Genomic DNA, 13,193 nt, shown 5'->3' with positions numbered 1-13,193 from the left:
TATGGCAGGCCACAAATGGGCCCCGGGACATAGTTTGCATAGCTCACCCATGTCTTAGAGTCACCATCCTCAACTTCCACACTACAATAGCTATGACTTTGCCTGCATATGGCTTTAAAAGGTATGGCTTTATAAATTTGTTAAACCTTTTTGTTCTATTGTCAGTGGTTACATTTTTACAACTCTATGACTTAAAAATGTTGAAAAAAATAAATAAATCACCAGTGCATTTAACATAAGATTTTATTAGCATTAATGTATTTTGTAAACGTTTATGTTTTGTATCACCGCACCATTGTGTTGCTAAAGAGAAGACAAACTCTCAAACCGTCCTCAAAATGTCTAATTTGTGTGTGGATTGTGCAGCATGAACAACTTGTTTTCGAGCATCTCGTGAACACCGTAATTCCGTCGAAGCTGTTGTGACCCACTTTGAAATTACAATTTGTCACTGAATGCTGTTTCCATGGGAACAATATGGCTAAAGTGATTGCGTTTCTGATCGTGTGGCAAATGCGAGATCCGCGGTTGAACTGCATTGTTCTCATTCCTGCTGTTACACAAAAGTAATATGAAAAATCCAGACGCTGACGTTGAATATCAGCAGTCGGCTGGATACAAACGTGACCTCAGTGTAATAATGTACAGCGGGTGTGCCTTAGGAAACAAAGCCAGGGAAAAAAAGGATATGTGCAGAAAGGGGAACTCTATGAACACGGTTTAAACTAACGCTGCTCACAATAGCCTGTACGCAACCGTTTAGATGTTAATTATTCATGTATCGTCAATACACATGTACTGTTGATCAATGTATAGTCATCACATACAATGCCATGTTTTTTCTGCTTTTGCTCACATTCACAGCTGCATAAGGAGGAGCGAGGAAAAAAAGAAAAATATTTGACCTCTTCTCAAATACTTACATTTTGCAATTTCCCCACTTTAATGTTTGAGAATCAAACACATGTAGATATTAGACAAAGATAACCCAATTAAACATAAAATGCAGTTTTTGTTCAATCCAGAATTAGCTGTGGCTAATCACACTTCCTCAGTTCATTTTCATTGACAATACCCAAGCCTGATTACCTTCAAACCCGTTCAATCAAGGAAACATTTAAATAGAACTTGACAAAATGAAGATAAAATATATATATATATATTTTTAAATAAAGCTGCCACAATCCAAAGAAATTCAAGAATAGATGAGAAATTAAGTAATTGACATCTATCAGTCTGGAAAGGGTTACAAAGCCATTTCTAAAGCTTTAGGACTCCAATGAACCATGGTGAGAGCCATTATCCACAAATGGAGAAAACATGGAACAGCGGTGAACCTTCCCAAGAGTGGCCAACCTACAGAAATGACCAAGAGCACAGTGATGGCTCATCCAGGAGGTCGGAAAGGAACCCAGGACAACATCTAAGAACCGCAGGCCTCCCTCATCTCAGTTAAGGTCAGTGTTCATGATGTAACAATAAGGGAGAGACAGGCAAAAATGACATTATGGGTATCAAGGCGAAAACCATTGTGGACCAAAAGAAATATAAAGACTCATCTTACTTTTGCAAAACATATTTAAATGATTCCTAAGCTTTTGGTAAAACATGCTATGAACTGACGAGTTGAAAGTTTAAGTTATTGGAAGGTATGTGTTGCTACATCTGCCGTAAATGTTAAAAATAAAAAATTAAAAAAACACACCAACAATCAAATGTGGTGGTAGTGTGATGTTCTGGGGCTGCTTTGTCACTTCAGGCCCTGGACGACTTGCTGTGGTTGACAGAACCAGGAATTCTGCTTTTTACCAGAAAATACTGAAGGACTGTATTTAACAATTGCATTTTATTTTTTATGTTTACTTGGGCTATCTTTTTGATGATCTTAAACATTAAAATGGGGGACGCTATACTAAAAAGAGAAGAGGCAAAATACTTTAGTGTAGTATTCTATTCATATTGTCTTTGTTCACATATTCACAGCTGGTGTTTATTTTATTGCCAACTGGTTGTGTATGGACTATTCATAATGCATATATTTTTTTCCACATACTGTGCAATACTGGCTGCCGTTCACAGTCATTTCTGTAGATATAATATCAATTTATTCATGAAGCTTGCCATTCACATTCGGATATATATCATTTATTATTCATACAGTTTCCACATATTGCTTCAGTCTGCAAATATATACTTGTTGATATTTCTGTTATATTCTTTTTGTGTACTATTGTTGTGCACTTTAGTGCTGTAAGTAAAACAAAAAAAAGAAAAGACATTTTCCCTATTGCTGGACTAATAGATGATTCTTCTATTCTATTCCTGCTCTGCTAGCGAAATAGAGTAGCACAAAACAATTAGGGAATGCCCGTCATTGCGTTGGATGCACACGTGCTAGCACGCATTCATGTGCCAGTGTCCTCTCAAACCTGCCCGGATTTCATGAATATGATTGACCTTTTTTCCCCCGCCGTAATGCTGAGAGCGCATAAAAGGCGAAAGGAGAAACTAAAGAGCGTCGAGCCGAGTTGATTTACAACAAAACATTATTGTGCGCCGACTGCACATATGGAAAAGGACAATCTAATCGATGGGCCAAAAGAATGACAATGGCCTCTCAAATCAATGTCCGCACCCTATTTTCTCACTGTGAGAAGACAAAGCGTTTAGGCGTTTTTGTTGTGCGCAACGACGGTTAATTTGTGTTGCTGTTGCTGTGGTGAAAAACGTTGCCGGGACTAATCATTATTTAGTTGTGGCGGGGCTGGAAAGGTCAGCAGTCTGAAATGTCAGGCTGTGTTCAACAGGAGCCAGATGCAGCCGCGTGCCGCTCAAGTGTCCAATTAAGGAGGGTCGAGAGAGGTTTGAGTGGGTCTCTGCGTGGGTGGTGCCCGTGAGAGTGTGGGAAATAACACTGAGAAAGGTACGGATAAGGCGTTCGGCGGTTTTAGCCTCACATGCTACGTTCACCAAACCGGTATGTTATGATATAGTCAATTAGGTGTGAGACTGTTTACAGGCTAGTCAAATGAACACAATGGCGGAACACATGTTAGCCACTGGGGTAATAAAATTTGTTAGGTGAGAGAGTGGGCTGACGGTGGGTAAATGAGGAAAGACAGCATGACGGGGAAACTCAAGGTCTACCTTGCCTGGTCAGCTGGGATAGGCTTCAGCTCGCATCACGACCACAATGAACACAAGCACTTCAGAAAAATGAATGGAAAAGTAGTTCTCACTTAAAGAAGAAGATTAATTAAAAATGAGATATTATCCAGAAAGGAACTATATTTGGTAGAAATGCGCACCGATGCCAAATTTTATTAGGGGTGTCAAAATGTGTGCGTTATTTGAGTGAAAGTACCATTTTTTTTTAAACGAGATTAATGACCGCCCCTTACTTACTTACTGAGGAAATTCCAGTTGTAACGCACGTATTGAGCAGTAATACATTTAATAATAATGCATATATTTGTGGAGACTGGGGTCAAGTTGCATTTAATATGAAAAGAAAAATGCACTGAGCTGTTGCCATCGTCTTACAAATGCAATTATGCCATCTAGTGGCAAAAAATGACCTCACCATAAATCAATACACTCATTTTTTTTTTACAGTACAGTACATCTTTTTAATTTTAACTCATTTTTATTAATTATGAAATTACTGTATTAATGACTAAAAGATGCAGCCATATTTCTATTAGTTTAACATTTCCCCCCACCATGAATGAAAATGTAGGGAAAACAATTATTGTACATTTAGAACAGATATCCACTTTTGCCAACTAATGAACTAATGCAATTAATTACAATTACACGTTTTAATCACCTGACACCCCTAATTATGTTTTGCAATTGTGATGCAAATTTGTTGCACTTCAATCAAACCAGGGGTGCACCGATCACTATTTCCTAACAGATAACCAATTACAGATCTTTAAAAAGCCTGACTTCCTGAACCCAATTTTTGCCAATCCTGATTTTTTTTTCATAACCAACCATCTATGAGAGGAAGAAACCAATTTTGGCCCATTTTGGGTACTCAAGTACAGACAGACAACTTAAGACCTAATGCAGCACCAGGTTTCCCTTACTGGGATACAATAACACAAAATGTTCATTGGTGATCGCGCATTCCAAAACCTTCACTCCAAACTGGAATACTTGATATTAAAATTGAAGGATTATATTGGATTGGAAGTGAGGTAGTCTAAATCATGTTAAAAATGCTACCAACCCCCAAATTCTGCCATATGACAATGGAATTGTTGAATTGGGGTGCAGGGACATCATCAACATCTACAACAACAAAAACACTCCCACACAGAAAAACAAACGTGATCAACTACAATTTCATGACCTTACATTATGGATGAAAATCGATCAAATTTGATTGAGAAAAAGGTGAAACGGTTGGCGCTCAAGTGTTGAAAGCTTGTTACTTTTGTTTGAAAATGCAAATTGTTGCTTTCAGACTGCTTATCGGGCAACGGGACTGCATTGTTAACTTTTCCTCCTCACTCAATTCTAATCTGCAATAGCAATAGATTAGCAAGGAGGTAAAAAAAAAGGCCCGGCCATCGATACCCAGTAAATAAGATAATTCTGTTTGAGAGGTCAGATCTGACTTTATCTTGTTGTTTTATGTGTTTTGAAGTGCAGATAGAAATATACAATTATCCATTGTGTTCATCCAAATTCTATTAAACAGGAGAATATACAGTAGTTTAACATTCCACTCTTAACTAATCTGCTTCACAGTGTACAAAATGGAGGACACAGGCGTGTTCCTACAGGTGATTCCAAGTTTAGGAAGAAATAATTCCAATGTTTTTTACCATCAGTCTCCAACTTAGAAGCGACTCGTTTCTGCTTAATCTTGCTGAGAGAGGAATAATTTCAAGAGAGCCTAAATCCCCAAACTTAAATTCAGCAGTTTTGCACCTTTGTTCAACAGATGTGAATTCTTCTTTCACCCCGCCACAAAGTCATCCATAAATTTGCCTTGTAGTTTCCGTGTTAAGACACACGCTGACAACTCAGATGATAAAAAAAAGTGTAATTCCACACATATAGTATGTTTTTTTCCCTTTCCAACAAGTCACTTCACCGAAGAAGGTGTTGCAGTATTTTAAGTCTTCCTCACACTCTCATTCCATCCCGCTTCATCCCTCACTTTGCTGCCCGCTGTCAAGCTGTGAAGACCAGCCAGCGTTGGTATCGGCGCCGTCTGTACCAACAGCTGCAACGTAAACCCCCGAAATTAACCTGCGCCGCCAGAGCCTCACGTCTGCGTGATTCGAATCAAAGCGCATTAGATCTCGCAGATACTTTGGACATATGGGTCTCTCTATATCCCTTTGTCGTCCCCATCTGGTTCTCCCTCTCCGAGTTTGCAAACTTCTGCTCATTCTCCATAACGGTGCCTCGCTTACAATTGGAACAATGGCGTGGCTTTGTGATTTGTTCACATGTTCAACCAATAGACTAGTTACTTGCTTATCCTACAAGTAGGAAACACTGGTGGAGTGTATCTAATTCAGTGAAGTGTGGAAAAAGAGCATGCCAAGGACTTACCACAATTGGTGATGGTTAACAGGTCCAGCTGCCGTTGTTGCTAAAAGGAAGCGAAAACAGATGTTAACACATCACATGATCAAAATATGACCTATCATCACAATCAAGTGGTGGTCTGCAAATTGGGTACATATTTTTAGTTATTTTTTTTTGCCATGAGTATTTGCTACGAAGAAGCATAGTTTAAGGAAATCCGTAGATAAGAACAAGATGTTATTTAGCCCTCAATGGACCTAATGTAGAGCCCAAAAATACATACAAGGACAAATTCGTCCAGTAAATAATAGCGGTGCACCAATACTGACACATGTATTGGGTATCAGTGAAGATACTGTAGCTCAGTACAGAATCACTATTCATAATAAATAAATAAATAAAATCAGCATACAGCACATTTTAACAGAGAATTTCCAGATTTTTATTTTTTTTTGTAGACGAGATACAGCACAGTGTTGAGCTGAAAACCTACATACACGATCTGTTGATCACAGCATCAGCAAAATGAAACAAAGCATCCTTGATTTTCTCAAATTATTAGCTCTATTCCAATAAATGGCTTCCACAAAAAAAAAAAAAAAACCTCAAATCAACGCCTGAGAACAAAATTAGAACAACAGGAAGTGCCACTACTGGTTTGACCTTTATTACAACAACGTTGAGGTGGGCGTCATTACCACACAGAGCAGACATGGCACCTGTAAAGCTGAAGTTTACAATGCAGTCCAAAGTAGTCTAGCTAACTTTGTGACTTTATTTTCTGTGTCTGAGATAAGTGGTCCAAAAGAGGAGATGGTTGGTAACTCACTCACTCACTCACTCACTCACTGACCCCCCCCCCCCCCCACACACACACGGACACACCCACTTGACTAGGGAGCACTGCAGTAATCAACTAATCAGTAATTAACTAACTAACTAACTCTCCCCCCCTCCTCTCTCTCTCTCTCTCTCTCTCTCTCTCGCTCTCGCTCCCCTCCCCTCCCCTCTCCTCTCTCTCACTCCCCTCCCCTCCCCTCCCCTCTCCTCTCCTCTCCCCCCCCCCTTTCCCCACACACACAGACACACCCACTTGACTAGGGAGCACTGCAGTAATCAACACCTCAGTCCTCTTGAACCAACAGTCCCTCAGGAAAGAAGATATCCAAGGAACGGATGAGAGGTCTGTGTGTGCGAGAGTCACACTGGCTAGGTCACGGTCAAAGCCACACCTCATTTACATCCAGGCACATTAACCAGTTGCTCGGGGGGGGGGGGGGAAGCAAAGACTCTTATAGGATACTGGGAGTCCTTCTCGCCTCACATGCACGCCTCGAGTGGAACATACTGATGGCTGACTAAACTTTCATTTAGTGTTTAATGGAGGCTCGTACAAAGAGAAACTTATGCCGTGTAATATGGGAGGAAAGTGGCACATTGACTTTGCAGTATACACAAAAAAAAAAAGAATTAAAAAAAAGACACAAGCGACGTATTTCTTTTCAATTTATGCTTCTCTCTTAGCATACTAATATTTTTTTGTTTTGACACTCCTTTAATCTTGCTTAATAGTGCCAAAGTATTTACTAATGGTCGTTTTCTACTTGGGTTAACTTGACTCACTACTGATGTTTTTACATTGGACTAAACAGGAATTATTTCTGGTAAGTTGTACGGTGGTGGAGTGCGCATATTCTCCCCATGCTTGTCAGTAAAAACTTGATCTGTGAAAACAATCAGCCCTCTCTGGACCTGACCAGTAACTTATTTGATTTTTACAAACCACTATGCCCCAGGAATAACAACCAAGCAGAGACAAAAGGTGTGACCGACGAGGCGTTTGCCGTGCACCTGTGAGCACACCCAGAAGCCTTGTGCTGACTTGTTTCCTAGGGCTATGGGAGCTTTGCTAAAACGATTGCGGATTATCAGCAAAAGTTAAAAAGAAGGAACGGGATGAGCCAGAGACCAAACAAGGATGCTCTTAGTTAACAAAAACTAACGAAATAACTCGATCTAAATTTGAAAATAAATAAATAAATCGTTAATGAAACAGTAAAATTAAAAAATACTTTAAAAAAACAAAAAACTTACAGAAATTGCATTTTAAATTGACAAAACAAGTATAATTATAATGAAAAAGTCCTTTGTTTTTGCCTTTGGCAATTAATTTTCGGCGTTGAAACAGTATTTTGCACTGCGCTTGTTGTAAGTCTGTAGTCTTTTATACAATGCCTGTATTTGATTTGTTGATGCTTATTTTTAAAGTATTTTTACTTTATAATTTTTACTACACAATACTTAAAGAAATACACATACTAAAAATAATATAAACTGAAAAAACATTTTTGGAAACAAATAAATAAAAACCAAACTCAAATCTGCTTTGAAAACTAATTAAAACCCAATTAAATTTATTAAAACAACAATAATAATAAAAAAATAAATAATTCAGAACTGACAAAATTAAGTTAATCACCTCTTTTTGATTTTTCCCCCATTGACAGTAACACACAGTAAGAAAAGAAAAAAATCACACCAATAACATTTAGTTTAAAAAGCTCATCACAAATACTTTATGCTAGCAATGTAGCAGCTATGGCTAATGCTAGCTTGTTAAACAGTGCACATAATCTAGGGGAGTGGCTTTGGTCAGCGACACGAGGGGAGGCGGGATTATAGTCAATTTAGGCTACATTTAAATCTTGAAGCAATTTTAAAAACGGCGAACCTCTACTTTAATGAATAAAAGAGCAAAGGATATGGATGAATTAGCATTTGGGCGTCCAAGTTGATACCATAATCGGTGATGAACTGCTGGCTGCTCATTGATATAGCCTATAGGATACATAGTCAAATTACAAAACTAAACATATGCTATTTTATCTCAACCTGTTGCTGTACATGAGCATTGGACACTGCAATATCATATGCTGCCATATTCAGAATTATTTTTGTTCCCCCAGTACTATATTTTAGTCGAAAACCGCCTACATTTTTTGATAAAAAATCTCTTTCTTGTATGAAATGTAACCTGTTTTATGCAATAGATTTCAATCAAAGACATCTAGAAATAAATTCAAGTCTTATTAGCTTGAAGACATGGAGAGAGAGAGAGAAAAAAGAAAGAAAGAAGACACTATGCATGTGAGGTGCTGAGGCACATGGAAGCTGGCTGGGTGACCAAGCAAGCAGTAGAGGTCACTGTGACAACATGAGACATACAACAAGCAAGCATGCGAGCTGAGCTCTCACTCTGTCCACCAGAGCTCAACTTGGACAGCAACGCACACACATACTGTTGCTACCACCTGTGGAGACGCTGCACGAATTAATAACGTAGACATATCAAGTATAGTATTTATGTCATAGAAATGATTAGAACCACTACAATCACTTCTCCTCACTTCAGCGGAGCCATGGTTATGTCAGAATATTTACTGAACATGTTTGACAGACATTTAAGAGATTCTATCTTCCGCTTCAGCGCTCGATTGAACAATTTGTACATTTGTTGAGTTCATTTTAAAGACATGGTGTGAATTTGAAAGTTGGCCCAACCTTTGATTAGATGGATGCATCTGTTGGAATCATAACCCCAAAACAATAAATGCAATTTTCAGACAATAAAAAGCAGTTACCTGCATAACAACAATAATAAGAAATAGGACATTGAGAAAATGAGCATAACCTCATTGGACTGATAGTGAAGGTGAGATTCTTCTGAATATAAACAAGTATGAACAAAACAAGAATTTTAAATGAACTGGGAGATAACGACGTACATACAAATTAGACAAGCGGGAGAAAAAACACACACACACATACACACAATTTCCTTTGAACTGACTCTCACTCTTTTCTTAAAACTGAATTTCCTAATAGAAAAGTGATACGGAGGCTTTTATGTACTACATTGTGTAGAAGGTTGTTTGTTTTTGTGTATATGCTATTTAGTTTTGTTTCATATTATTTTGTCAACACGAAGAACCCAGAGTGTGGTTTTCCTAAAAACGTACCCAATAACATTCTTCCTGATAACGTAATTCTCTTTGTAAATTGGAACGGCTGTGTACTTAACTTACCCGCCGACTCTCACGTGTTTCCACGAGAGCAGCATCAAATGCATCCTGGGATATTTTGGTAGCCAAGCATTCACAATCATAAGCATCTTTGGTTTTAAGATAGCGAAAGGGTATTCCGTGCGTTTTTGTTTTATGCGTACTTATATTTGATTACCTTTGTCTTGTTTTCGTGTTTTTTTTTTTTTCAAGTCTGTCTTGTTAGGGTTTTGTGTCCACCTGTTCTGGTCAGTCCCTGTTTTTGTGTCTACCAATCAGCTCCCTCAGCCACATGCGTATAATCCAGGTGTTCCTCGTTGTGTCATTAGTTTGCTTGTAGTTATTTCTCTGCTTCCTTTCGGTCTTTGTTGGATCATTACTTTGGTTATTATTATATATATTATAATTTTTTGGGTAATTATTATTTTTTTTTTATGATTCCAAAGTTACCTTTTACGTTTTTGCTGTTAAACACATTTTAAAGAGCACACTTGCTTAGTCTAACTGATTCCCTGCAATTGGGTACAATACCACAAGATAATCCAAACACTTTGACTGTAAACCTGGATAAATTTAACTTACTTGTATGAGTACTCAACTCTAAGAGTAATCACTGTTTAGAAACCAAATAACTATACCACTAGTACATAAAATTTGTGCCTTTATTTATTTAAATTTTTTATGATCATCATGCTTTCCGGATCAATTAAAATTTCCCCAAAAAACGATGACAGATCATTAAAAAAAAAATACATAAAAAAATAATAATATATATTTTAATATTATTTTTTTTAATGAGTTTTTTTGGGTGATATTTTTACTTTGTGACAAACATAATGCTTTCAAAACAAATTTCCCCCCCAAAAAATGACAGATAATTTTATATATAATATACAATTAATACGAAATCTCTATTCTTCTATTCTATTCTAGTTCCTGTAGATAAAATGGCCACATGAGTCACGAGTACCAATACCTTAAAATAAGGCTGGTATCGGGACTGATACTGATACTTTTTATCGGTACTCACCCATCTCCTAACTAAAGATATTTAGTTTGACCAATTCCCCATCCATTTATTTAAAAGATCTTCATGCAGTTTGTCAATTTTTTACTCGCGACTACCACCTCTGGCCCAAAGCGTAACTGCAGCATCTGTGTCAGGCTCGTTTCGTTCATGGTGTGCGTGCGAGTACATGACATGACTTCAAATGAGGTAAGAAAAACTCGGCCCCTCCAAAAAAGAACTGTGGAGTGTGCAGGGTACGCACACTCTACTATAAAGGGAAGATAAAAGCTGATAGGTGCAGTCAGAGTAAAACAGTCAGGGCTCTTTGTACTCATCTGGGAATTGGTGGAAGCATACATAATGTGGAAAAAGCTTTAATATGACATTTTTGAATTGCTACTGCCCCATGTGGCTGAAAAATGAAACTGCACGCTCCCTTTATCAAGTACACAATGCACGAATGATGTCACATCCACAGACAGGAGGTGAGAAATTCGAACCCAAATTTAGTCTAAAAACTATTGGCTGGAGTATCCATTGTGAACAGCTAAGGTGTTATGCTTGAATCATAAATGGTCAAATAAAAACTCTATTGTGAAGATATTCTTGAGCAAATTCCTGTTTAAGTATGGGAGGCATTTATTTGTATGCAATTTTTATTCATCAATCCATCTAATTCATCAATCATATTCGCTCATGCGGGTCATAGTTGCACTGGAGTCAATCCCAGAAGACATTGGGCGGGTCCCAAGGGTCACGGCTGTTTCAACTGGTTTTAAAAATATTCAACCTCCGTGGGTAGTTGGGTCATCATTTTGATTCTTTAGCATCCTCTGCTGGCTGTAACTAAAATTGTGCATGCTGAATATTTACAGCTAATATTGTTCACCCGAGTAAAATATGTAAATATGACATTCATGTACAGTATACAGAATACCAACAGTATCTTTACACACGTCTTTAATGGATGAGGTCTTTAAACAATACACAATTAAAGAGTGGGGGTGCAGGGCTGTGAAAAAATGTAATAGGATTGAATTAAGCTTTATCAAATAATGCCGAAGACAGAGGAATCACAAGAGCGCCTTTAGTGTGGCTGCCCACTACCATCTCACTGCCACACACGTGCACGCAAGCACACACACTTGAGCAACAGGCCAATTGGGACTGACCTGCCCATTGAAGCGAGAACAGACACATTAGCTTATAACTCAAAGTGGCTAATAAACAATGCAAAAAGGGCTGGCGTATACAAACTGTGAATGATACGCACAATTTACACTGATCCTACAAATAACACACAGTTAGGTCTAGTAGTCTTTGTATAGTGAGTTTTTTTATATTTTTTTATTAACATTTGCCTTCATGACTACCACAATGGATTTGAAATGAAGGTTCACGACATAAAACAATTTTAAATTGCTCAAGGGTAAGTACCATATTGTCATCAAATCTGTTAAATTAAAGCTGAGAGTTGAGACTTGAATGTGTTAGTGTAAGCCAACATCATGACAATGCAGTCATTGTGAACTGGATCAAAATATGCTTTGTATTAATCACAATTAACTCACTTAAGTATTTTAAGGCGCCCACGTTCTAAAGCTGTGCTAAAACCATGGATTTATTTTCCCAATCAAGCCCAGAGCAGCGCTTCTATTCTTGGATGTTTATTAATGCGGCGCCTGATAAAGTTCGATCCGCTCCTCCATAAGTGGAAAGATGCAATTTTGCAAGAGAGTTAAAACCAATGAAAATTGATATTCTGACTAAAAGACAAACTGCTTGCTTTCTGTATGAATGCTGCCATCACATTTTCGATTCACTTGTATCTATAATCACTGCTCCATATTAATTGGGATTTTTGTTTTGTAGTCCTCTGATATGACTCTGACAACCAACAAACACAAAGGGATTTCAAATGTTTTTTTTTTTTTAATCAGATCAGATGAAGATCACAATGCAAGGCATTTTACTTAATCCCAAATCCTTTCAAATGGGGTGATACCATTTGTAAAAAAAAACAAAAAAACAAAACTACATTATAATTACATCAAATATTCAAACTCAATCCAGCCAAAAACCAATTTACCAAACTTTTCTTCACTTTCTCATATTTGCTTGATGGTTATCGCAGAGCAAAGTGAGGGGGAGGGGGGCGGGGGTGGGCAGAGACATCATTTTGTAGCTCATTTCAAATTAATTTAAAGTAAATACGGCTGAATTATACACAGCCGCAACCTGACGACATGCACTGTTTAAACAGTGATATTAAGATGTGACCTTTTACTCCTGCAAGGTATTATGTCGGGAGCTATTATTATTGTTATGATTATTGCTAATATTTATTGTGTGCTGCACTCAATACTTTAAAACACACACACACATACGATGAAGACAAAGGTCAATGCAGTTGTTGATCATCATCCATCTTCTTTCAGATCAATCCACCCCCCCCCCCCCCCCATTTGAATACTGTAGGATAGTGTGCATGGTGACATCATCCCAGTAACTTACAGACACACACTCACATGGGATCAGCAGCACTTTACAGCTCCCATTTTGGCCTGTAC

The 13,193-nt window shown here is 37.9% G+C and overlaps 1 protein-coding gene across 1 annotated transcript in view; it reads right to left on the bottom strand.

The window, feature by feature from the left end:
* agbl4 (AGBL carboxypeptidase 4) overlaps window positions 1-13,193 on the bottom strand; it is a 299,306-nt gene that overhangs the window by 82,436 nt on the left and 203,677 nt on the right. The window contains exon 6 of the mRNA XM_086090040.1: window positions 5,578-5,617. Coding sequence (XP_085946166.1) covers window positions 5,578-5,617 — 40 coding nt within the window. The remainder of the gene's footprint in view (window positions 1-5,577; window positions 5,618-13,193) is intronic.

Source organism: Leptonotus elevatus, chromosome 11 (genome assembly GCF_054856555.1).
Source record: "Leptonotus elevatus isolate MCC_2025b chromosome 11, RoL_Lele_1.0, whole genome shotgun sequence".
Lineage (NCBI taxonomy): Eukaryota > Metazoa > Chordata > Actinopteri > Syngnathiformes > Syngnathidae > Leptonotus > Leptonotus elevatus.
Note: the sequence above shows the minus strand (reverse complement) of the source record. Positions and strands in the feature narration are given on the sequence as shown.